The 27,475-nt window shown below is 40.1% G+C and overlaps 1 protein-coding gene across 3 annotated transcripts in view; it reads left to right on the top strand.

The window, feature by feature from the left end:
• Nucleotides 1-27,475, top strand: part of LOC106035704 (cohesin subunit SA-2-like) — a 62,228-nt gene that overhangs the window by 8,778 nt on the left and 25,975 nt on the right. For all 3 annotated transcript variants that reach the window (XM_066983138.1, XM_066983122.1, XM_066983131.1), the window contains exons 6-13: nucleotides 97-173; nucleotides 4,864-4,935; nucleotides 8,561-8,765; nucleotides 9,826-9,977; nucleotides 11,158-11,231; nucleotides 11,646-11,769; nucleotides 17,512-17,610; nucleotides 19,792-19,871. In XM_066983138.1, coding sequence (XP_066839239.1) covers nucleotides 97-173; nucleotides 4,864-4,935; nucleotides 8,561-8,765; nucleotides 9,826-9,977; nucleotides 11,158-11,231; nucleotides 11,646-11,769; nucleotides 17,512-17,610; nucleotides 19,792-19,871 — 883 coding nt within the window. The remainder of the gene's footprint in view (nucleotides 1-96; nucleotides 174-4,863; nucleotides 4,936-8,560; nucleotides 8,766-9,825; nucleotides 9,978-11,157; nucleotides 11,232-11,645; nucleotides 11,770-17,511; nucleotides 17,611-19,791; nucleotides 19,872-27,475) is intronic.

The raw sequence follows: 27,475 nt of genomic DNA, 5'->3' as shown, positions 1-27,475 counted from the left end.
AGTGCCCCTCTCTTGGCATTTCTAAATTTAAAGTCCTTTTTGGGGTTGCTGTAATATGGTTCTCAATATTCTCCTTTTTAAAATTTACTTTTCTAGGCATGGTAACAGCAGAAATGTTTCAAAGTACGCACAAGAATGATGTCATGCAAAAAATGACAGAGACCTTCGATGAGGTAGGTGCAGCTTTGACTTTGTGTGACTTTTTAATATAAATAATAGGCTTTACCTTAATAGTCAACCTGGACAAAGTTCCTGCTGCTTATCAGGAGCTGTATCCCATTTCCTTTCTTTAGAAAAATAATTCTGGCACAAGAGAAATTCACAGTTGTAATGACCTATTTTAGCAGCACTAGAATATTTTTTTGTAAGTGACTTTTATTTTCGGAGTTAGGGCTGTCTCACTTAGCCTTCCTGAATCTGGCTTCATTGTAGGAGTTCTTCTGGTAGTGACTTTATAGAGGTACACATAACCTGACGTTGCAGCAGGTAAACAGTTCCTCTGGTATTCAGATGATAAGTCCTTTTAAATGCTATTGTAAATTACTGAAGAGCTGTGTTGAAGATAACTCTTATTTGGTATTTTTATTTAAATCTTCCTGTTTTGCTGACAATTTTTATAACCATATTGTCACATGAAAGAAGGAAAATGCATTTGTGATTTTAGATAATTGTCAAAACAATAGCAAATTTCTTATTTCTCGAGGATTATTAAGAAAAAAACACACCTTCACAACACTGTTTCCCTGTTTGACTGGTTCTTGGCTAATTATGCCAACATCAGATTTTCTGCAGCACTTTCACAGTTACTTCCATGCTTTTTTTTCCCCCTGAATTTGCCACCTCTGAATTGATTTGTCAAGCTACAGCCATCAACCTTGCTTTAATTGAGCATCTCTCAAAGACCAGCTGCTGTAGAAATTCCCACAGAAGATGAATTTGCCAACATGGTTTTCCTCGTTTTAGAACTGTAATAGCACTTGGGCTAATTTTTGACAGAAATGATCCAATATGTGTCTGGCCATATGAATTAGTAATCTGGCACTTCTTTCCTAACTAAATTAACCCTGAATAGCACTCAAGATAGTGAAGGTCCTTCCCTCTGGAAGGTACGCAGATCTGATTATTGTTATCATCACTGTGGATGTGTTACTGCTCTGTAGCATTTTCTCCTGTCCTGGTGGGTAAAAGGAAAGATTCCACAGTTGCCTTAGAAGCATGCATAAAAACAATGCAGTTTAGCTTTTGAGGCAGTATTTTAATATGCTACTCTAGTGAAGCATTTTACTCATGGAAAGTACGAAATGGTAATCCCTGTGTTAGATGCTCTGTCTCTCTCTATTCTTGTTCTTCATTTCTAAACCTGATGAGTTCTGAAATTCTCTTAATCTCCCTTTAAGTTGACTGACTATAAAATAAACTCCAAAAATAATTTATACAGAATGAAGCATTTCTAAAGACAGTGTCTGACAGCTTGTTTGGTTTATCTTTGATATAACTGTCAAATTAATGTAGAAAAAAAATATGTATGAAGCAACCATTTTTATGCTAATCACATTTTAGGTGATTGAAATAATGCTCAATTTAACTGATTTCTTTTAAAGCAGAGCTATCATAAGAGGAAAGTAGAGTGTTATTTTAAATTAGTTGTTTCCTCCTCGTGGTTTCTTTTCTTTTCTCATGCAGTTCTCTCATCTTTTTAATAAATAAGATGGAAAAGTGATTTAGGGAATAAGTTTGTTGAGAAGTAGTGCCATGGAGGACTACTGAGATTTCAAGCATATTTTTTGAAAACAAACAATAATAATGGTGTAAGTAGTAATGGGAGTGAAGAGTATTACCAGCTAACTGCTTGATTACTTCTTCTCTTTTGATTTGTATTGGTTGTTTCTAGCATTCAGAGGGCAGGAAAATTAGACATTGCAATTAATTGCAACACTATATCTGTGTATCCATGCTTCCTCCCAAAATTCTCACTAATGTTAGTGGAGTTGAACCTGGCAAGAAATGTGAAGGGCAAGAAGAAAAGATTCTACAAGTATATCAACAGTAAAAGGAAGACTAAAGAAAACACGGCTGCACTGCTAAATGGAGCTGCAGCTCCAGTGACAAAGGACACAGAAGAGCCTGAGGTACTCAATGGCATCTCTGCCTCGGTCTTTACTGTTAAAACTGGCTTTAAGGAGTACCAGGTCCCTGAGACCAGAGGGAAATTCTGGAGCAAAGCCTTACTCTCAGTGGAGGATCAGGTTAGGGAACACTTAAACAGGCTGAACATCCTTAAGGCCATGGGCCCTGATGGGATGCCTTTGCAAGTGCTGAGGGAGCTGGCTGATGTCATTGCAAGGTCACTATCAATTATCTCTGAAAGATTATGGGGACTGAGAGAGTCACGAAGACTGGAAAAAAGCAGACATCATTCCTATCTTCAGGAAGGAGGATTGGGGAACTACAGGCTGGTCAGCTTCACCTCAGTTCCTGGGAAAGTGATGAAACAACTGATTCTGGACATCATTTCCAAACACATGAAGGACAAGAAGATGATCAGGACTAGTCAGCATGGATTTACAAAGGGGAAATTGTGCTTAACTGACCTGATAGCCTTCTATAATGAAGTGACTAGCTTGGAGGGTGAGGAGGATGTTGTTTATCTTGACTTCAGTAAGACTTTAACAGTGTCTCCAGTAACATCTTCAGACAAGCTGCTGAAGTATGAGTTAGGTAAATGGATAGTGAGATGGATTGAAACCTGGCTGATTAACCAGGCCCACAGGGTTGTGATCAGTGGCACAAAGTCCAGTTGGAGGCCAGTCACTAGTGGTGTATACTGATATTTGGGCCTATACTTTTAAAAGTCTTTATTAGAAACCTGGACAATGGGGCAGAGCGTACTTTTAGCAAGTTTGAAGGTGATGCAAAACTGGGAGGAGTGACTGATGGACCAGGTGATTGTGCTGCTGTCCAGAGGTGCATGAACGAGTGGAGAGAGAGCAGATCTGCAAAGGACTTGGTGGTGCTGTTGGATGAAGAGTTTGACGTGGTGAGGCCCTGGCACAGGTTGCCCGGAGAAGCTGTGGATGCCCCGTCCCTGGAGGTGTTCAAGGCCAGGCTGGATGGGGCTTTGGGCAACCTGGTCTGGTGGGAAGTGTCCCTGCCCATGGCAGGGGGGCTGGAGCTGGGTGATCTTTGAGGTCCCTTACAAGCCAGATCATTCTATGAGTCTATGAACAGGCTGGGGAACTGGGCAGGAGAACCTCACAGAGTTCTATACCAGGAAATCCCATGCATCTGGGGAGGAAAAAAAAAAACATGTACCATTACATGCCTACCAGCAGGCTGGAAGGCAGCTCTGTAGCGTAGGATCTTTGTGTCCTTGAGCACCAAGATGAGCATGAGCCAGCAATGTGCCCTTGCAGCAAAGAAGGCTAACAACTTCCTGCAGTAGGCAGAGCATTGACAGCAAGTGGAGGGAGGTGATCCTTCCTCTCCACTTATACTGGTGAGACACATCTGGAGTGCTGAGTCTGCGTTTGGGCTCTCCAGTATAAGTAAAGTACAAATTTACTGGATTGAGTCCAATGAAGGCCCACAAAGATGGTTAATGATTTTTTGTATGAGGAGAGGCTGAGAGGGGTGAGACTGTTCAGTCTGGAAAGAAGAAGGCTCAGAGAGATCTTATCCATGTGTAAAAGCCTCTGAAGGGGTGAGGAAGAGGAATCTAGACTCTGGGTGCCCAGTGAGACAGTGGGCACAAAAGGCAAGGCAAGACGAGACCTGGCAATGAGCTCAAATTGAAACACGTGAAACTTCATCTGAACATTTTTACTCTGAGGGGGGTCTAACAGTGGAACAGGCTGGCCAGAGAGGATGCAGGGTGTCCATCAGTGGAGATATTCAGAGCCTGACTGCTCCTGGCACTGGACATCCTGCTCTAGCTGACCCTGCTTGCGCAGGTGGGGTTGGATTAGATGATCTCAAATGGTCCCTTTGAAACTCAGTGCTTCTGTGATTCCATGAAAACTTGTACAGGCCTTGGAAGGAGATGGCTTTAATATAGTCATTCAGAGGCATTTTTTCTTCATGGGCTGCAGTATTCCTCATTGGAGAGGCAGACCTGTCTTTAGGACCACTGATTCTTATTTTCCCTTCTTTCTTAATCAGTTCTGTTTTTCTCTGCTGCTTTTCTTCCTGTATGCATTGTTTTATTTCTTGCAGCAGTTGTTTATTCTTTTGTAGGCTTCCTTTCCTCTCCCATTTCATTGCTGAAAAGTTTAGCAATGGAAGAGATAAGCTTTATTTGTAACTGTACAGCCAGATGGGGATAGAAATACTTGTTGTGCTTCACTGAGTCTAATAAAAACTGCACATTTCCTGCCTTTTGTTTTGGAATAATTGTAGATTTGAGAAACATCTCTGACACTCATTCTGAAAACATTCCTCTATAATTTCAAAAGCTCAGAATGTTTTATTTTAGAGGTTAGCTGTTTAACAGTGTGTAGTTACTAAGTGTTGGAAAGGGATATGTACTTAGACTTGCTGGAAAGGCATATGTCAGAATTAACTTTGAGGATTACATTTTGTATATGTTTGCTTATAAGTTTTAAAAACAAGTCTTTTACTTGTAGCAAGAAAACTTGATTTTTATATAAAGATGCGTTTTTCTTCTATCATTGCTCATAACTGAAGAATAATGAGAAGGGATTACATCTTAAGGCATTGGATTGTGTGAACCATTTATACTACAAATTGTCCAAAGTGCTAATAGCTTTTTAAATATGATGCATGGATTGTGCTGTTTTTATCTTTTTCAATTAACTGTGCAATTTCATTGAAAAGCCTTTGAATTTTTTTTCTCCTGCATTACAGGAATCTGGGTTGCAATACAAGAAATTCATGGCCTTTCCTTGGATCCTGACAGTTACTTGGCCAGTGGACATGGTACGGCTCTTTTGTAGTTCTTCAGTTGTAGCATGGCTTTTTCTGTAGCTTTCTACAGGGTAGACGAATACATCAGAAGTAGTCAGCTTAAACTGTGTGTTAGTGAACAGAGATAGTTATACACTTCAGAAGTCTACTTCATCTGGTCTGTTTTAGACCTCTGGATTGGAATGAACCCATGGACACTTTGGAGTAGCCCATTCCTTGCTATTCGTTTTAAAGGGAGGTGAGGAGAACCTGCTAATTTGGATAAGATGAACCACTCTGTCCTGGTTTTGGTTATGATGGAGTTTTTCTTCTTAATAGCTGGTATGCTGCTGTGTTTTGGATTTAGGATGAGAATAATGCTGATAACACACCGATGTGTAAGCTGAGCAGTGCTTACACAGAGCCAAGGACTTTTCAGCTTCTCGTGCTGCCCTGCCAGTGAGGAGGCTGGGCTGCACCAGGAGCTGGGAGCGGGCACAGCCAGGACAGCTGGCCCAAACTGCCCAAAGGGGTGTCCTTCTGTGCCATATGATGTCTTGTTCAGCAATAAAACTAGGGGAGTAGGCTGGGGGGGCTGCCATTTTTCAGGGACTGGCTGGGCGTTGGTTGGCTGGTGGTGAGCAATTGTCTTGTGCATCACTTGTTTTATTTTTTTATTGTTACTATGTTTTTTTTTCCTTCATTTTATTTCCTTCTTATTAAACTGTTCTTCTCTGTCAACCCATGAGTTCTTGCACTTTTCAGTTTTCTCCCCTATCCCGCTGGGGGGTGGGCAAATGTCCCTGTGGCATTTTGCTGTCTGCCAGGTTTAACCACAACATGCTCCTGTAGTGTTTTAAACAGCCTGGTGTATGTCAAGCTGCACTGGTACTCCAGAACATTCCCCAACCCTTCCAGCAACCTCTATGCATACACACAAGAGTTTTTGGCAGACAGTTTTGTTCAGAAGCTTGTTTCATAAATTATTATGTTTACAAGAGAATGTTTTTAATTGGAAGAATATTTTAGAAACAGCTTTTCTGTAATGCCTCTTGCCATACGTTGCTTGCAGCATTGTGGAGATTTCATCTTGTCTCCTTGCTAGCACTTCACTCTGACTTTCCCATCTTTCCATAGACTCCAAATTTCCTAACATGCCTTGGGTTGCAGGCATCCTTGAGATCTGCCTGTGTTTGTGTTTGTTTTTCAAGAAAGCCATGGGTTGGGTGCTCTGGAAACAAAGTTACAAGAGAAAAGCATCAAGTGCACTTTAGATGTACTTGGGGTTGTTCTGGGTGTGAAGCTGCCTGTTGGAATACATCTCAGAAGGTGTTTGGCTGACTAGGGAAGGACTAGCTGAGTCGTGGGTTTCCTTCAGGATGAAGTTTTCCATAATGAGTGAAATTCTGGAATTCCCTGGCTCCATTCACACCTGGAAACTATCGGGATGCAAATCAATATTCAGAGCCATTCGTGGGATCTGTGAGATGCAAATGAAATAAATGTTCATGCTGTCTGAGACTGGCATCTACAACGTCCTACTACTGTGTTCTTCACATGAGGCTCACCGTTTTGTGTGAGAAGTCGTGTGAAGTGCCATCTGTCTGCTTTCTTCTTGGCATTATTAAATGTAGTGTGAACAGTCTTGTGGCTTTATTATAACTTGCTCACTCACCCTAAGTGGGACAGGGGAGAGAATCGGAAGTGTAAAAATGAAAACAATCATGGGTTGGGATAAATAGAGTTTAATAAGTAAAGTGAAAGCTGTGCAAGCAAAGCTAAATAGGGAATTAATTCTTTACTTCCCAGTGGCAGACGTGTTCAGTCATTTCCAGGAAAGCAGGGCTGTGTCAAGTGTAGTGATTTCTTGGGAAATGAATGCCATCAAGCTGAACATTCTGCTCCCCCCCAGCTCCCAATTCTTCCCCCCAACTTTTATTGCTGAGCATTAGGTTTTATAATATGGGACATCCCTTTGGTCCATTGGGGTCATCCCCTTCCAGCTGCTTGTGCACCCCCAGCCCCCTCACCGCCAGTGCAGCGTGAGAAGCTGAACTGTCCTTTACTTAGTGTAAACACTGCTCAGCAACAACTAAAACATTGGTGTGTTATTACCACTGTTTGTATCTGTGGTGGTTTTACCCAGCTGGGCAGCCGAGCTCCACCACAACTGCTCTCTCACTCCCCCCCTCAAAGGGAAAGGAGGAGAAAATATGACAAAAAGGGCTCAGGGGCTGAGATAAGGACAGGGACATCACTCAACAATTATCGTCATGGGCAATGATTATTGTCACAGACAAACAGACTCAGTATAGGGAGATTAATTTCTTACCTTACAGTGAGAAACTAACATCGGGCTACAACCACTTTTCCCCCGATCTTTTCCACATCTTCCCCCTTACTGGTGCAGAGGAATGGGGGCTGCGATCAGTCCCTAATGCTTTGTCTCTGCCTCTCCTTCGTCTCCTGCTCCCACATGGCTCCGTACCACGGGGTCCATCCCTCCCCCCAGAGCAAGCTGCTCCAGCATGGGTCCCCCACAGGTGGGCAGCAGCTCCCCCCAGACCCCCTGCTCCTGCGTGGGCTCCTCTCCACGGGCTGCAGCTCCGGCCCGGGGCCTGCTCCTGCGGGGGCTCTCCATGGGCCGCAGCCTCCTCCAGGCCACATCCACCTGCTCCACCGGGGGCTCCTCCACGGGCTGCAGCGTGGAGATCTGCTCCGTGTGGGACCCATGGGCTGCAGGGGGACAGCCTGCTCCACCAGGGGCCTCTCCACAGGCCGCAGGGGAACTGCTGCTGCCTGCCTGGAGCACCTTCTGCCCTCCTGCTGCACTCACCTTGGGGGCTGCAGGACTGGTTCTCACTCCTCTCTCCCAGCTGATGTTGTGCAGCAGTTTTTTTCCCTTCCTTAAATCTGCTCTCCCAGAGGCCCACCCAGTGTCATCCCCTGGCTTGGCTCTGGCCAGTGGCAGGACCCTTTTGGAGCTGGCTCTGATCTGACATGGGGCAGCTGCAGGGCTCTGCTCACAAAGGCCACCCCTGCAGCCTCTCTGCTACCAAAACCTTGCCCGATAAACCCAATGCATCATCACAAATCCAAAACAGCTGTTATGGAGAAAATTAACTCTACCCCAGCCAAAACCAATACAACCACCTCAGGGAACTGATCCAATTGAAAAACAGTTTGGCAAAGTAACAGTTCTTTTTCAATCATGTCATTTTGAATTTTAAAAATTTACTCCTGAGTTTTACCATGCAGTTGCAGGAACAGGAAGGACAGAGTAGTGGGGAGGCACTGCTACCTGTGAGGAGGTAGAAGAGGCCAGGAGTGCTCTTGGTTTATGCCAGTGAAAGTCATTCATGGTACTGTGCCTTTACATGTCCTTTCCCATGTGTTCACAGATGCCTCACATCTGCTGCTTTAAGATGTGAGCTATCATTACAGTGTAGCTCTCATGAGGCTTGTTTGTATCTGTGCTTGCCTGTGCTGTAGTTGCATGTCCCTACTTCGGAATAATAACCATGAAAAAAGTTACAGGGGAGCTGAGATGAAGCTGACTGTCAGCAAAATTCTCTGGTGTTCAGTGGGAGACATGTATGTGGTGTGCACAAACAGAACTACTTAGTGTGTTTTCCCTTGTTTCTTTTTACTTGTGCAGGACGGTGAGGACTACCCACTGATCAGAACAGGATCCTACTGGAAGAAGTTCAGGGCCAATTTCTGTGAATTCATCGCAGTGCTTGTCCAGCAGTGCCAGTGCAGCATCCTGTATGATAGCTACCTGATGGATGCTATCATCTCACTGCTTACGGGCTTAGCGGACTCCATGATCAGAGCATTTAGACACACAAGCACTTTGGCAGGTAAAACAAGTCACAGAGTTGCTATAGACCATGGGTTTTTCTGACTTACGTGCAAAATAAAACTTTTCAAAATTGAAAAGGTCTCTACTGGAGCAATTGTTCTCTTCTTATGCATTGACAGTGCTTTACTCCTAATGTATATTAATGTAATATAAATAATTTATTTCCATTCATATCTGAATGGAATTTGAATGTTTTCAATCTGATCTAGACTGATTTTTCTTTCTAAACACACGTTCTTTAATGTCTGATGTGACTAACTTCAAAATTATGTTATGATCTCTCTCTTTTTTTTAATCAGTAACTGATTTTTCAGTCAGTTTTCTATTTTGTTATTTTCCCTCCCTCTAATAATTAATGCAATGAGGTTGCATTACATTCATCGTGTGTGAAAGCTTCCTTTGGAGAGCTGTTGTTCTTGTGGTATCTGTGCTAAAAAGAATACTGCTTGTAACACGTTTTTATTTGATTCAGCATGGTGTTATTAAAACTACTTTTTAAATTTTAAAGTCACTAAGTACCCTTTCTGCTATACAAGGAACACACTAAACTATAATTTATTTTAAAGTACACTGTTTGCTTTAAAGCCTCAAAAAGCATTTGAAATCTGTGTAAATAGACATCTGGTGATTCTTAGAGGAACATGAATTTTTTGTCAATTTAAGTAAAATATTAAGGTTCCCAGCCTTTTTTGGGACTTCACTGGTTTTTTTCATTCTGAAATTTACATATTCCACAGCTTTAGATACTTTTGCAAACAAATCAAGATTACTTAATATAAGAGAGTTGTCCAGTAAATTACTTCTCTTACTAGTCAACAAATAAGCTCTTGCCAAAATCTATAAATCACTAGTAGTATCACTAAATTTTCCTTTCTGATCATCATCTGCCCGTAAAACAAAACTGTAGTTTAAAAGAAATTACTGTAATCTAGTCATTTGTGTTGTGGATAATAAATTGGATTTGGCTAGCCGTATGCTTTTTGTGGTAATGTGGTGAATATATTTATGTTACATATCTCTGAGCTAAGCTAAATATGTTGGGTTTGTTTCCTTTTCAGCAATGAAACTTCTGACAGCAGTTGTAGGCGTACACCTGAACCTTGATGTCAACAAGCACAATGCTCAAAGATTATATGAGGTGGAGAAGAACAGAATAAGTGGCAAGAGGACCAATTACAGACTTGACCAGCTAGAGAGAAAAGGGAAAGAGGTTAGGCGGGTGTCTTGTATGGGAGATGAGTGAAGATTTAAAAAGAGGGATTGCTGACAGCTTGCTTTTGGGTTACTGCAGCTCTTTGAGGTTTATCTAATGCAAGCCGCAGAGCATTTGTGCCCACCCAGGTTAAGTGGTACAAAAATGACTAAGGTAATAACTGACCTATATACTGTTAGCTTGCGATGTCTGTCCTACTAATTGCTTCATTAGCCCTTGATCTCTACACACATATAGATCTGCACACACATGTAATGGCATTAATAGCTCTGGTGTTGTGGGAGAGTGGTTTATATGTTTATACAAATTAAAAGCCAAGATTTTAGGTTTTTAACTGAGTTTCAATGAGAGAAATGAATGAAAAAGGACACAGGATAGCTGTCATCTCTGTATAAGTAATGCATTGTAAAAATCGTCATAACTTCAAGTATGACCTGTGTCTTTGGTTTGGTTTCTGTCATTTCTTCTCTGCTCAGCTAGACAGCTCCTTATCACCTCCCAGAGACAGGACTTTAGCTGTAAGATATAAATCTGGCTTTAGAACCATTTCCCTCTGTTCTGAGGTTTAGATACCCAAGAATATTTCTGTTACAGAAGCAGCCCCTTTTTCATAGGAAGTGTTAGAGTGAGACCTGAGGCTTTAGCATCATCAGAAATCTGATCTGACAGGAAGAACAGAGGAAATGTGTCTGCTGTTACCCTTTCTGATGCTTTGGATGAGAGAATGTTTACATAAAGTGTCATGTTCCCAAATTTTCAAAACTAGATGTTCTTGGCATGGTTAAAATACATGCTTATTGTGTAAAAGGTGTGTTCTGAAAATTCCCTTGCCTGCCTTTCCTCCGTCTTTGTTAAAGAGGAGAATTTGGACCTATATGTGAAGATTGCTTAGCAATTGTGCTGTGTGTGGGTAGAGCAAGAGTCACCATATCAAAAATATTACGTGCTGTGCCTTGTTTTCCAGGTTTGTAGTCGGTACCTGCTAAATCTTTCATCAGTATGTAGCTACAAAAAGGCCAATTGCCAGCGTAGATACAGACCACTCATTTTGTGTTGGTACCATGTGTAGACAATAGTGATTTAGACCACAGTAGTCTTGTAAATGCACTGATGCAAATTTATCGTGTGAAATGAACTGTGGGATCACTGTAAACATTCAGTTCTCTTTCTATTTCAGTATGAGCAGAAGCTTCTGGAGATACAGAACATGATGAATGCTATTTTCAAAGGGACGTTTCTAAGCCGTTATCGGTAAGAAGAAAATAGAGCTGTGAGGTGTATCTGCATTCCCAAGAGACTGTTGCTCAGATTGTCTCGATAGTGGGATAGAGTTAAATGTCATGTTGTCAAGAAAAATGTAGCATTTAAATTATTTTAAGGAATGTGGGATTAGAAAAGGACCTCTCAATTTTGTTTCTGAAGTTTTACCTGCAGTACATTTGTTATTGAGAAGATATCCAGAACTTCAAAATAATTATTGTATGAGACATTTGTAGCTAAATGGATTAACTGTTGATTGAAGACTTAGAACGTTAATATATAAATATTGGAAATATTTTGGATTGTACATACTTCAGCAATTCCAGGGAAAAATATTGCAAATGATATAATTAATGTATATTAGGCATGTTAATGTATTAATATGACAATTTTATAATTTCACAGTGATGTGATCCCTGAGATCCGAGCTACGTGCATGGAAGAAATTGGCAGCTTGATTAACACATACCCAGATACATATTTAAATGATAGCTACTTAAAATACATTGGGTGGATGCTGTATGATAAGGTAACGTTTTTAGTTTTTCTTACTTCTGTATGGGGGCAATAGATAGGAAGATTTTTTTTTTTTTTTTAAATTTGGAAGAATCCTGAAGTTTAAGTTCCTAAGACTAGATATTAAAACTGTGATGGTACAAAAAAATCTTCTCTCTTCCCTATTCCAGGTTTTATTTTTAAAGCCATCGTGTCATTAAATGACAACAAACATTTTTTTCTAGTTCAGTAGCAGTCTGAGTGTTCGTGTTCCACCATTTTTAATATGTTATTGAATTAGCAATTATACTAAGTTGTAACATGTCCTATATCCTTTGAGCACATACAGTGTTAAAGGTTGACTAAAACTGTGATTTTAGGTTTGATGGCTACATTTAAAATTTTGTCTTATTTTATAAAGATGAACAGATATAGTACCTATAGTAAAACAGTCTTCAGTCCTGCATTTCTCATTTGGAATACAGAGATTATTTTCAGAAAGTCTATTTCAGTCACTTCCCAAAGGTTTTTCTCCTCTTCCTTTTAATATTTTTTTTTCTTTTCAAATAGATGCACATTTAAAAAAAAAAAAGGTAACTGAAAAATGTGCTTTTTCTCATGCTTCTAAAATACATGACAAATTTTAGGGAGACAGGTATATTTATCATGAATGGCTAACTACTGGAATTGGTACACTGTATTTCTTGCAGGCCGCCTTTTAAAGTGTATGTAGTATCTGTACAAATTCTGACACCTTCAGTTTTGTGTCAACTTCGGGTAATGTCCATGTTGTGAACAAAGTTGTAGTTTACCACAAAGCCAGGAGGGGGAGCACAAAGCCTCTTTTTCCCTTGCTTTCTGCCATTTCTGTAAAGGTAGCGTTCAGATTTTCAGAAGCAACAAATCTGTCAGGAACTGTTGTATTTTCCTGCATGAATTTTATCTGATCAGAATATCTTTTTAGTGTTTGTTCAGTTGGGAGAATTCTCAAACTGTGAGAATAAGAAGTAATTTTTGACGATGATGTGTCTCCATTCCCAGTGCTGTACAGTGAAAATTAACAGCTGGTGTCTTTGATTAATGCACATAGCTTCTCCACTGTAATTTGTTGGAAACTAGAAATGGTTATTCGTCTAAAACGTAGTAGGTGGAAGCAGTGGTGCAGATGCAAGCAGAGCGAGAAGTCTTTCATATTCCACATTTGGCTGAGGCCTGGTAGTATGCCACTAGTGGTGGTTGCAGTCCTGCCTGTGCTTTGTGATTTGCAGCCACTGTTAAATTGCCCAATTCCAAAATGAGAGCAGGGCATTTCTGACATTGACAGTAGTGCTTTTAAATACATCTGAATGTTACTTCCCTCCATTGCTCCTTAATAAGCATTTACATTCCACCGTGATGATGGTGTGCAGCAAGAAACTGACATCTCCCAGAGCCAATTTTCTTTTTAGAATATAACATAGAGACGTTTGCCAAATAATTTAGGCCCCAGAGTTAGAATACTTCAGTGGTCGTTTAACTGTGGGGAAAAATCTGGCCAGGATCATCTACAGCATTGTAAACAAATATTAGGTTCAGTCATTTGGGAGACTTTAAAGAGGACAACAAAAAAGCAAGTGTAAAATTAATGTTTTGTCAGAAAAGTCTTTTATTTGAATATAATCATTCTTCCCCATGAGATACCATTTTGCCATTATACCCTGATTTGAAACATGGTATTTTTACATGAAAGGCTCTTTCCTAGGTGCAAGAGGGTTCTCCAGATTCAGTGGTAAAACTCTCAAAGTTGTATATGAATATCTCTCTTTGGCCCAGTAAGAGTTGTGGAACAGTGCTATAAAGATACATTTTCAGGTAGTTTGCCTACTAGAAATAACGTAACTTTATTTGTTAAAGACAAAGCAACACTTGACAGTAAATATGACAGCCCTATGCTACTGAGCAGTTATACATAAGCCCAATCACCTATCACTGCATTTGTGAAACCGAGGCACTTAACTTGTGCTCAAAGGCACCCAAAGGGGTATATAGCTAGTACATCAGCAGCCAGATCGAAGGGGAGTTCTGTGTAAAATGTTCAGAGTTAAAGACCAGAAAAATTGAGATGATGAAGAGTTAGGATGGGGAAAGTGGAAGGTAGAACCCACAGAGAGGAATGCAAAGGCAATGAAAATGGAGATGTGCACAGATATACACGTGCATGTGTGTGCACACACACTTGAGACCTCCCAGCATGTTAGACTAGCTTTGTCTGGAACTTCAGGGCAAGTTGCTGAGGTTTTCTCACTAGACTATAAAAAAATACCCAAAGAAATCCTGCGGGAAAAAAAAAAAATCTGTTAAAATGAACTTTTGTGTCCTGGCCATGTGATACTCCTGGCAAATTTCAGGAAATTGAAGAGGTTTTTAGGCTTACCTCCCATGCGACGTGGCTATAAAAACTGATCCCATTGTTACTACAATTTCTGAAGTACTTCTTTCTTCAAGTGTTCATGCTAGAAGAGTGATTTTTTTCTTTCCAAAAATCATCTTTCTGCATATATACTGACATTTTTTTGTGGGGACAGGATTTTTTTTTTTTTTAAACTGTTTTACCTTGACAGGACAGGTAAGCTGCATTGTCTTCACTCTTCACGTCTACTTTTGGAATACTCCTGTTTTTCACAATTTATTATTTGGAGGGTATTGAGGAGGAACAGTGGCTCAACCCTACCTCGAAATCATCCATGTACCAGCCTGTACTTACGAGGCTTCATCTCTTTGGTTGCAGCAACACTGAAATCTCATAACCGAATGTGTCTAAACAGTGCTGGAGCCCATGTCACTAGAGCAGCTCACCATCTTACTGATTTTTCCTGCCAGTCTGTTTGCAGGTCAGGGTCAGAGTACACTATGATACAGCTGAGGGACAGCGTATGTTCCGAGTATCCCGAATGAAGATGTGCTTGTATAATTCCCCTTCACTCTGTCACGGCTTTGAAAGACTAAACAGGCAGGTATTTGTCAAGATTAGAATGATAGTTTTGGTGAAGGGAATAGGTGGCTAGTTGTTTTTTGTACTTGCCTACATTACTGCCCAAAGGAGCTGAAGGTAAGTGGTGAGATAGTTTGAGAAGGATGTGGAATAGATTTGAATGATCAAGAAGCTGCGAGGAGCGATGAATCTGGAAACAGAAAGGTAGCTGAGAAGGAGAAAATGCAGCAGAAAACATAGGAAGACAGCAGAAATAGTCATAACAGAAGTAGTTATGCATTCATAGTTCTTAAACAATTTTCTCAAACATACTTACAGGGTTATGACTGAGAGCTTTTACGTGGGAAGTGGATACCTTAGAAGAAAGCAGGTGGTTTAGTTTAATGTATTAAACCATATATCTGCAAACCTACACTCGAATGCCACCTGACTGACAAATGCAAGTGACTGATCACTAGCTGTGCTCGAAGGGCTATATGATCATCCAACAAATCATCAGAAAGATTTTAAAAATATATATATTTATTTATCCCAACCACAAACAAAGTCCCTATTCACAAGGAAAACCTCATGATAAAATACTGAGGGCAGCTGAAGCCAGAATTGCAGTATGCTGGCTGAGCTGAGTTTGTGCAAGTGTGCAAAGCTCCTGCCTGTGGCACTCCTGGTGGCAGGCAGTGATGGGTTCCAAGCTGAGACTGTTTGTGAGCGAGCTGGATGTTGTGGAGCCCTTGTGGGTGTAGGAAGCAGCAAGTGGCGGCAAGAGTCTCTTTCTCAGAGAACGCCTTTAATTTTAAAGCTGAACACAATTTAGAATATATACTGTTGGTGAGTTACGGGCAGGTTAGAGAGCAATGTTTGTCATCACCTATTGATTTTATACTTTATTTTTCTAGCAAAAAGCTGCCTTTTGTAAAATTGTTGGTCAGACCCTGCTACTGGATATCATCCTTTGCTTTCCATCCTAAGCAGGTGAACAGGAACTTGTAGCAATACATAGCCTATGTGTAGGTGGCCTCCTTTCTTAGCTTTCCTTGAATTTTCCTACTGCTATTGTCAGCAGGAAAAAAGAAGGAATAAATATGAAGAGACTGATCCAAGGCCTACAGTGTCTGCTGATATCCCTAGCATTCTAAGTTTATGGAACACTGTGATTTTTTTTTTTATGTTAGATTCTCAGAATAAATTTCTTAATGACATCCACAGCTTTTGTCATTTGAAAGGTTTAGCAGTAGACATGAGATGAATTAAAAATTAAAAGTCCTCTTTTGTGGGACATTTGTGAAGCAGCTGTACAAACAGCAGGAAGTAACAGAGATAACTATTTTGCCTAAATTCACCAACTAGGCCAAACTCAAAACAGTGTGTCTCTTTTTAGAATGCTTAAAATACAGCATTCTAGAGTAAAACAGGAATGGGGAGAAGGCGTAATATTTGTATGTATGACACACTGGAGGGAAGGGATGGCATCCAGAGGGACCTGGACAGGCTTGAGAGGTGGGCCTGCGTGGACCTCGTGGAGTTCAGTAAGGCCAAGTGTAAGGTCCTGCACCTGGGTCAGGGCAATGCCAAAAATGAATACAGGCTGGGTGATGAGCGGATTGAGAGCAGCACTAAGGAGAAGGAGTTGGGAGTACTGGTGGATGAAAAACTCAGCATAAGCCGATGATATACACTACTCAGAAGAAACCTGGCCAGCAGATTGAGGGAGGTGATTCTCCCCCTCTACTTCTGTTCTCATGAGACCCCGCCTGGAGCGCTGCATTCAGCTCTGGGGCTCCCAGCACATGGATGTATTAGAAGGAGTCCAGAGAAGGGCCATGGAGATGATCAGAGGGCTGGAGCACCTCTCCTGTGAAGACAGGCTGAGGGAGTTGGGGTTGTTCAGCCTGGAGAAGAGAAGGCTCCGGGAGACCTTAGCGGCCTTTTTGTACCTAACAGGGGCCTACAGGAAAGCTGAGGAGGGACTCTTTTTCAGGGGGTGTAGTGATAGGACCAAGGGGTAATGGCTTTAAACTAAAAGAGGGTAGGTTTAGATTAGATATTAGGAAGAAATTCCTTACTCTGAGGGTGGTGAGGCACTGGCACAGGTTGCCCAGAGAAGCTGTGGATGCCCCATCCCTGGAGGTGTTCAAGGCCAGGCTGGATGGGGCTTTGGGCAACCTGGTCTGGTGGGAGGTGTCCCTGCCCATGGCAGGGGGTTAGAACTGGGCAATCTTTAAAGTCCCTTCCAACCCAAACCATTCTGTGATTCTATGAGAATCCACAATGATAAGCTGGTACAATTCTAAGGTGCACGTCTTCCTCAGGGAGGTTTTTCTGGACTGGAATTTCTTGGAATCCTTGTTGGAGTTTAACTGTTGTCTGAGTTGAAACGTTGAAAGGAAGCAAAGTCTGGTATACGTAAGAGTGATGATTGTATTAAGTAGGTCATCCATACTCTTGTCTTTGTATATCTTTTACAGGTGAATAGCACAATTCTTGTGTCTTTTGCATTCTGTTGCTTATAATAGCTGTAGCATCTGTGAGAGTTTCTTTGAATCTTAGGGAGCCTACAACCTTTGATGTCACCTTTAAGTTTGGCTCATTGCAGGCTTTCTCAGAGGGAGGGAGGGGAAAAAGAGAGAGCGAGAGATGCACACATACAAAACAGTACTGGTATCGCTAATAAAGAAAATGAAGAAAATGAGGTGGTATTTGGGTAATCTGCTGCAGGTACCCACAAATAACTCTTATTTGCATAATAAAATGCCAGCAGTAAATAATCAGAGATAACATATTAGCAGATTTCTCTTTGTCTTGTAGCAACCTGAAGTGCGGTTGAAGTGTCTTCTGGGACTGCAGGGAATTTATAGCAGAAAAGAACTTGTTTACAAGATGGATCTCTTTACTAGCAGATTCAAGGTAAATAGATGATTGTTCTCTAGTTTTTAAGTCTGGGTTGGGTGTGTACACAGGGTGTGATGTTTTTGGTCAGAGCTCATCTCCCCACTCCTTTGAGTGACAGAAGCTTAGAGTATTGCAGAAGCAGCCTGCTTGACTGAGTGGATGAAGGAGTTTTGCAGAGGTGCTTCCCTCTGTTTCTGTCGAATTTTCACAGTTCCATTTCACTGTAGTTTACGTGCAAAATGGTGTTAACATGCACTGTAGTTAAATATCTGCATCATTTATCCAGGATGGCCCAGATTTTTTTACAGGATCTTTGACAGATGGGAAGGAATTTGATACTCCAGCCGTTCCTTTTTTTGCTATTCCTGATAATTGGTTAAGCTCTTAGATATTTGATTAGCTACGTATTACACATGTATTACACTGCTAGCTATGTATTACACATGTATTACACTGACGCGAGAATGACTCTCTGTTGATCTACCATGTCAGTATGACTCTTGAAGAAGGATTCCTTACCTCTTATCTGAACAAGTCAGACGATATGCTGAAATTCTGTGAGCTTGTTCTGCGACTGCACTGACCCTGTAGGCTTTATGTACACGTCTTTATCATATTCCAACATACATATATATATACTTTTATTATATTCCAACACCTTGACTCATTTAAGAAGTGAGCCCTTACTTTTTTAATCCTGCCCTTTGTAACAATTTAATCAGCTATTCTTATCCCAGTGGGGCAGGATCTTTAGGATCTTTTCAGTATGTGAATAAGAAAGCTCAAGATGCTGTGAGAGGTGGGATTGAGACCACAGTCCCTCTGAATCAGCACACAATCAATGCCTGCATGTGGTGGCAATTTTTTTTTTTTTTTTTTCCAAAAGGTGCAGTACTTACCCATATGTCAGAGTAGTTGTTAGTAGTAAGAAGTACCTTTAGAACATTGTTGAAGAACAAGATACAGATTAATACTGGTAACTTAAGAATAAATTGTTCAGACTGGATCTTGGCTATCTAAGAGTAACCCGTTTTAAACAGTTTTGTAGTGATGTTCTCTCTTTGCTGTTAAAGGAAGGTTGTTACAAGCTACTGTATGCTGTATATGCATCTGCAGGATTGATATTCAAAGGCTGATGAACAGCTCCAGTCTGTTCTCACTGAGATCTCTCTTTCTATGGAGGGCACTATATAACTAGATTATTGCAAACTCTACCTCCCCAATGTAAAAAGCAAACAAACCAACTCAACCCCTCCTTCTCCTCTAAAGAAAAGAAATCCAAACAGCAAATACAGACAGATCTGAAATCTCCCAGGGTTGAAAGTACTACTTTCTTGGTGATGGGAACTGTAAATATATAATCGTCAATCCATTTCCAGCAAGCTGGATTTTCACATGCTTCCTCTGTTACCCTTGAGTTTTCAAACTGAGGATTCATGGACTTCCACACCTTACATCTGGGTTGTTAGAAACAGGAAGGTGTAAAGCAAAATGGATCTAGACATTTAGAAATGATATATAAGTGAGAAAGCTGCTAGTCCCCAGACAAGCAATTCTGAAGGTTTAATATGCCTTAAAGTTGTAGGCTGCACTGAGGAGTGTCAGTTCTTGGGTACATAAGACAGGAAAGTTTCCACTGTTTTCTGAGATGTATATATGTGCACCAAGGTGCAATAGGGTGAGTTCTAGAGGTCAGGAATATTACCGCTATTTCACGAGGCACCTTTATGACTCAATTCCTAATTATCTTTCCAGCAAGGCACTGGCTTCTGTAATGTCTAGATACACACACCTTATTGTTGATGGGAGAAACTGATTATATAATGCTTGTAATTTGAGGCTTACCTTCATTTAACATATTGAAGTGTCAGTAGTAACATCTTAGAAACAAGTTGTCAGTCACTTTTAATTTGTAGACTGTAGTTGATTTCTTGTGAACGCATACATTACATCTATAAAAAAAAATACCATATTACTGCATGATTAATTCAGTTAAGAAATTAACATGCTGTTAATTTTCAGGGGCTGGGGAACTACTTGGTAGTAATCAAGTTGCCTTATGTCTCTTAGGAAATAGCTGCTGAAATAAAAATAAATCTCTGCTCTACTAGTGTAGATGATCTATCTGTAGCAAAAATAATGTTTATTGAGAACAAAACATGTTACATCTTTTTATTGTCATTTTACATCCATTAGGATCGAATTGTGTCCATGCCTCTGGACAAGGACCATGAAGTAGCAGTTCAAGCCATGAAACTCTTGATGCTTATGTCACAGTAAATAATTTCTTTTTTAATTTACTGTATTGTTTTAATGGCAACAAGATCCAGATAAAATCCTGATGAATCTTCTTGTAATCAATTACATGCTGGGAAACAATTGGTCCCAGCAGGATATGAGTTACAGTTAAAGCTGCTCAAGACATGATATTTTCTTTCTGTGGGAAACACCAATGTTTAAGAAAACCTTTTTGGTCAGATTCAATATGAAAACTAATTGTTTTTATCTTTATACTTCCCCCCGAAAGAAAATTTCAAAGCATTTTCAATTTGGCTTTTCTCAAATAGACTGTCTGTCTGTCTCCGGGGAAGTCCCCACCATACAATCTTCTGTCCCAGCGTAGCCAGGTCTTGACTAGGAGCTCAGGGAATTCTGGCATCTTCCCTGTCTCCCCACCTGATGCAGGAAGCCTTGAACTTTGTTGCTAGAATTTGGGCTTCCAGATTCTTTGCTCCATGACAGAAAATCTGGGAGCTATTAAGCCCACAGCAGCCTAACTGACAGCAAATGAATAAGTATATGGCATCTTGTTTTTGCTGAAGTGGAAAAGTTGTTTGGTTGGGAAATTACCTGCCAGCCGTAGATTTGGTAAAGTAATGTCAAATTGAAAGTGTGGGGAAAAACTAGACTAACATTACCGAAGTACATGATTCCTATTGCAATACGTCCTTGAGAAACATGTTTATTTTAGAAACAACTGTTTTTTGGCAAAATTTATGAAGAGTAGATTCTCTGTCCCCCAACTTTTTTTTTGGCAAAATTTATGGAGAGTAGATTCTCTGTCCCCCTTTTTCAGAGCAAAATAAGAATAACAAACCCACTGCATTACATTGTTAATATAGTTGAGATTTTAGGACTCTGTAAGTGTCCATTCTGTTTTGGAGTTTAAGTTGAATTCTGCTGATGCAGGTGCTTATCTCCACGTACAGCATGGTGCATTGTCCAATAGCCTTGAGCCATTTGCTTTTCCATTTAAGCCAGAAGTATTGGTCATTGCTAGAAGAGGATGTAGAAGTTAATGGACCAAAAATATGGTGATGTAGATATTTACATTAAATTTTAAGTACATGTATATGTTGAAGTGATGCTTTATTGTCTAGACTCACTCCTATTTCACTTCACACTCTATTGATTTGAGTGGCGTTTCTCTAGGTTACTCCAACATACGCATCAGAACAGCATATGACTACTTCACAGTAGTGTAACATGCTTTTCTGAAGCAAGTACTATTATTCGTGTCTCACTAGTAGTAGATAGGGTTTATTGTTTCTGTGTTTACAATATCTAGTTCTACATCACTTGGTTCTCTGTGACGTGTAGCTATTGGAACAAAGCACAATGCTGTGTCTGTGTGTAACGTGTCCCTGTGCTAGGAGGAGTAGCACACCATTGTTGAAGTACAAAGATGTTGCACACCAGTTATGGCTGCCCTTGTTCTGTCTCTGAACTAACAAGTGCTATATTGGCACTGCAGCTGTTTAGGGCCTCTGGCTTTATTATGTGGGATCATGTTCTCATTAATGTGAGCTGCAGCTATAAAAGTCTAATCATTTTTTTTCCCCCTGAAGCAATTTTTTCCCCCAAAATTTCTCTTAAATACAGTTAGGTTTTCAATGTAAGTACAGTCTAAAGTTTTCTGAATGGCACTTTTCCATCATAAAATATACTTCTAATGATCAGAAAGAATACATTGTAAAATTGTTTTCAGTTAGGCTGTGTGGAGCAATACATGCTTTTTTCTTTTTGCTCGTCTGTTGTATAGCCATCCTCCTTTCTGTCCCCCTCTCCCCCCATCTGCTTTGAGCACTGCTGGTTTTGCTTAATTACTAGAATGATGAAAGTGAGAATTGGGAAGTCAATGAGCAAATTCAAGGACAGATCTTTTTTTTGATGTGACTAGTACAGATCCGTCTATAAAACCTGTGTGAAGAGAATGCAGACAATATAGACACTATCCAGTACAGATTTCATAATAAGAGCCTCCATCAAGATGCTTTTCTTGAAGCAGGGACAAAACTTAATGCCACAGAACCTACAGGTATCAGAAGGGACTCACTGCTGACATTGCAGAAGCAGTCTCAGGCTCTCAAGTAGGTGCATAGCATGGTTCAAAACCATTACCTGAATATCGAGCAGTAAAGCTGCCTGATAAATGCAATAAAGCATGAAGTGATGTTGCGGACAGTGACTCCACTGCCCGTAAAGAATAATAAATGACAACTTGTATAAATGGCACTGCTGCTTGTATGTATTTATGTAATACATTGAGAGCACTCAGTCATGCTGTATTGACTTCTCTGCGGATGGTCAATCTGCAAATTTAGCAACTAGCTGCCCAAACTACATTTTTAGTGAGGCATGAAAGACCTTTCAGATCAAGTTTCCATTTTTAAAGCTACCAGTAAGAACATCCATCAGTAAGAACTCTCTCTATTTGATTTGGAATCATGATATTATGGAATTGGCTAACAACAAGTCTTTTTTTTTTAATGAACAATATAAACTTGACTGGTCAGGTACTGATCTCTAGGACTTGTCTCTAGTTCCGGAATACATATTTTGTTATTTAACGACATGTATTAGAGAGAGGCAAGGCTAGGAGTAACTTTTATTTTCCCCTCACAATCAGTCTGCTGGGTGCTCTGTCAGTTTCCTGGGGAAAATTTACTATATTAGCAACTCTCTTTTATGAGTTCCATAACTGTCTTTTGGGTGAGTATAGTAGCAAGACCTCTTTGCCCTTTTTTTTTTTTTTTACAGTTGCAGTGGAACTCTGCTGCGTGTTTGTTAGTAATAACCATGACTCTCTCTTAACCATCACTGCATTCTAGTGAAGTGGAATATATACCTGGCTGCTCTGTGCACTACTGGCCCATAAAATTTCTGTGCTGGCCTTTACATTCTCTCTCTTGCTAGCCAAACGGGCAATGAAAACACCAATCTTTTTGATTCACCTAAACATGCAACATTATTTAAAAAAAAAAAAAAAAATCCATAAATAAAATCCATAAATTAATAAATAAAATTTAAACCCTCTTGCTCTGCATATACCTGTGTTTTTTTTTTTTTTTCCAAATCCATATTTGTATTTTCATTTTGTCTTTCTCTGAGCTGATTTTTTTTCTTCTTGTTTGTTGCATGTTGTCTCAATTGAATGCCAAGGTCTTTGGGCTGGTGGATTTCTATTTTTACACAGCGTGGTGTGATCCTGAAACTGAAATGAGCCTATGAGGTTTAGCATAACAGAAATTATTAATGCTACTGAATTATGCATAATAGTTAGCATTAATGTTGCAAAGGATTTGAGAGGGAGTAGAACTAGGAAGGAGAAAAAATGAGTAACAGTGAGAAGCCAAGGAATCTTACTGCAAACATCGCCCATCAGGAGGTAAATTAGTTTAGCGTGGCTACTGCCAGACAATTCAGTTCATTTTTGTGTGCTTAAATACCTGAAAGAGTTGAGGGAGTTTGGAAAAGAGAGCAAAAGTAATTAGGTAACTGAAGTAGGTGAATGTGATTACAAGTGGTGCATTTAGGGACACAAATTTAAAAATGGCTTGAAAGGTAAAGAGCAAAGAGGGAGAAAATTATCTTGTATCACGTTAGTTAAATGTAAGTAGAAATTAAACTGTGTTTTAAACACAAAGCTCTGAAATTTGAAATCTGGAAGAGCTGCCTCAGTGAGAACTGTGGGTATATTGAGGACTCATTAAAGACTTGTTTAAGCTACTTGTTGGAGCTGATAAATACGTTAATTTTCACTTCAGTACTTTGACAGTGTTAAGTAGGGTTTATCCAACTTAAAGGTCAGGAAACTGAGGCTTATAAGTTCTGGGTGTTCTGCTTAGCACAGGAGGCCCAAGTCAAGTAGAGATTCATCATTCTTGCACTTAAAAATAAGATTTTAGTCTCCCTTCTTATTCTGTTAGAAGAACCAGTTAGACTGGTTGGAGAGGGAGGGGTTACATTCTAGGAGAAACTCAAAAACTGGATTGGCAAAGTATGCCATGGAATATAATTCATTGTCAGAGGAGAGTTGAACTCTGATTCTCTAGTGTTATTTCATAGCTGAGCCATGGACTTTGGAGAAGGAAGTGACATATGCAAATGCATTATATCTAGCAAGATTAGTCAGAAAGCTACTATTCAGAGAAACAGTTAAGTTGTGTTGAAGGCTTAAATGCTATAATTGTTGAATCATAGGATGGCTTGGGTTGGAAGGGACCTTAAAGATCACCTAATTCCAACCCCCTGCCCTGGGCAGGGACACCTCCCACTAGATCAGGTTGCCCAGGGCCCCATCCAGCCTGGCCTCAAACACAAAGTTCTACTATGAAAAGTGTTTTCCTGTGATTCTAAAAAGTAAGCTGAAGAGAGATGTGTATGCTTTGCATACACATAAGGAATTTACCCACCTTTGTTTTGTCTAGTGGCTTTGAGGAAAAATAAATAAATGTTACTGTGAAGTTGATAGAAGTAGCGACATAAAGGTCTCACTTCAGTAAAGCAAATTACACAGCACAGTTCTGATTTCTTGCATGAGTAACTTGACTGTAGCAGTACTAGTGAAAAGGAATGGTGTTGGGACTCCTCATGGCTCCTCTGTGCTTCCTGCAGGTCCACACTCCTATTAAGGTAGAGTTATGGTAGTGCTTTGTCATTTAGAGGAGTCAAACCTGTTGCAAACAAAGCAGAAGTGAAAGACCAAAATGGAGCAAAGGTGTGTGCCTTCTCTGCCTTCTCCTTTTTTCCATCTTCTCAGTTTTATGCTTTCTTGGAAGTTAACCGTCAGCAATTTTCTGTCATCTGTGCACCTCTGGTCAAGAACCTTCACATCTGTTCTGAAATCTTCATATCTTTCCTGTCTGAAGAGTTGACAAGAAAAAATAAGGGTTGCCTGTCTCCTAGGGTCATGTTTCTTAACCAGAACAGAATACCATATAGCATCTGTTTAATGTGCATCTTCCTGTGCTCTGTCACAGCATAACCATGGAATCACGGTGCATTGCAACATACGAGTCCTATTTTCAAGTGGGTAGCAAAGGACTCTTGTTCTACGGTAGTATGGCAACCGTGTTATCAGCTCTTTCTGATCACCAAAGTGCCATCTTGAAATACCTGCAATAGCAGTAGGGTAGAATGAAGGAAATAACATTTTAAAGTATAAAAAATAGATAATCTGTTCTATTTTAAACAGAATGCTTTCAAGAGGTATTTTTTGAATAGTAGTGCTCAGTGCAACAGCGATGTTTTTAAAATGTACTTGTAGGTTTGTATATTTAACTTGAATTTATTTTAAATGCAAAATAAACTGAGTTTTTAAAATTGCGATGCTGACCTTGAATTACCCATGCCCAAATAACATGGGCTAAATCTTTCCCTGCCAGATCCTCCTCTGCCATTAAAAGCAAAAAAGAGTAAGTTGGTAAGCTTTCAAAAATGCATCAGGTGTATTTTTATTTTACTGTTGTGATTTTGATTGTTATCCTTAGTATAAGCTGTAGTGCAGACCAAGTGAGGTGATTCCAGCCACGTCTCTTGCATACAGTAAAACAGAACAAAAAGCAAGATACGAAATCTTTCATCCGGTGCCATAGGCAGAACAAAATGGGTCTGTGATCTCTCCCTAGAAGATCCCAACTTCTTCATGCCATGTTCACACTGAACTGCAGAGAAAATGGTGTGTCATGACATTGCTATGTGGAAGGCCGTGCCTGTTTATTTTTAGACACCTAAACACTGGCAGGCACTTCTGGCTTAACCTTTATCTGTTGCTTGGCATTCTGAGGGCTGTAAATTAGCAGCAGTATTATTGCTGTATTTAAAGTATTATTTGAATGTGTGATTATTGGCTTATGTTTGTAAAAAGAAAGGCAGCCATTTACTGTAGTAGTATTACTGGTAGTGGCAGCAGGTGTAGCCAAGTGTTGCTACTTCCAGAGGCAAGTAAAACACTTCAGCTCTCATTGGAGTGGGAATTTTGAGTGTAAAGCACATTGTCTCAGAGAGAGTGGTGGTCAGAGCTGTTACATCTCACCTGCTCTTGTCTTGAAGACAGACAAAACAGCACTGTTGCAGACCAATGTAACTGCGGCAAATTCCTAGCCTCTTTGAAGGCATAGTCAAAACCAAGGAGGTTGGAATTTCACTTGTGCTAGAAAACAGCAAAGTCCTTAATTTCTACCCAAAGAGATTGCAGGCATGTTACTGAGCACTTTGAGTCATCTAAACAATTTAGGCAAGACATTTTTTTTTAAAACAGACTCACAGGTCTCACTATTCCCATAAACGTGCAAGGAAGAGAAAACCTGACAGATGAGTAAATTCAAATATCAGAAAACATGTACACTTGACTGGTGTGTTCATGCTGAAAAACCCATTTAAATATACAAAAAAAGGTTTTTTTTTTACTTTGGTGGCAGTCAAACGCTGGAACAGATTTTCAGAGAGGCTGACTGGACACAACCCACAGCAACCTGCTGTGGCTGACCCTCTGAGCAGACGGTTGGACTAGGTGATCTACCTACTCCAGAGGTACTCTCCAGCCTTGGCTGTTTGTGATTCAGTGTTGGCCCACTCTAGATCACTGTGTGTTCATGTGGAATTTTCTTCTTCTTCAAGATGTCCACTGTTTAAAAAAATAAATGTGTGTATAGAGAAAATGAGAAGGGCAATTTAGCAAAAACTAGGGCTTTAAAAGAACTAAATAACAGACTGATATTAAAAAGAATGAACGCAAACTTTTTGGATGGCTTCACGAAATTCCGACAGTCTTTTAATATAAAGACATGCTGGGTGATCCATTCTTACTCCTGTAAGTGCAGTTTGTTGTCAGTCTTATTTTACTCTCACTTGTTAACCTTGTAGAAGTTTAATAATTCAATACTTCATTCATGGCTTTGCAGGACATGCCAATGCTTATTCAGAGATGCTAATGCACCATGTCATCTCTTTCAGTTTCTTATTGTTTAGTAACAATAAGCACATTTTTACGCTATTTCCCCGGTTCCGTAGATGGCTGAATAAGAATTCCCATTAATATTTTTCTTTATGTTGATTACGTGATATATATACTCAGAGCACTTTCTTTTTCTTCTGTTACCACAACTGTGTACTCAAGGGAACTGTGTGTTAAAAGAAGCCACCAAAACCTGCCAGAATTTCTTTTTGATTCACTGCAAGTATTATCTTGCAAGATTGACCCATGACTTCTGAAGATACACCATCAGCTCTCCCATTTAAACAGCTTTTTACTGTGCTTATAACTGTCATGAACATACACATAAAAAAAAATTTGCAATGAACAGTCCAGCGATGCTCTTACTTAGTGTGAGCTCACTTTCTTTCAGTCAGATTTGAGGATATTTTGGGACTTTGGGACTTGTGAGGATGCTGAAGGATGCAACAGGATTGGAGACAAATGGGCGAGCACAGGAAGGGGTTTTAATTTTCTAAGTCATCACTCCCACCAAACGAGGAATACGAATCCTCAGTTTTAAAAGAGGTACTGGACTGCAGCTGTAGGTGATTTTAAACTAGTACTAGCTGAGAACTGAGCACAATAATAAATAAAAACTCTTTCCCCTCACCTGACTATAGG

The sequence above is a fragment of the Anser cygnoides genome, chromosome 1 (assembly GCF_040182565.1).
Source record: "Anser cygnoides isolate HZ-2024a breed goose chromosome 1, Taihu_goose_T2T_genome, whole genome shotgun sequence".
Taxonomy (NCBI): Eukaryota; Metazoa; Chordata; class Aves; order Anseriformes; family Anatidae; genus Anser; species Anser cygnoides.
Note: the sequence above shows the minus strand (reverse complement) of the source record. Positions and strands in the feature narration are given on the sequence as shown.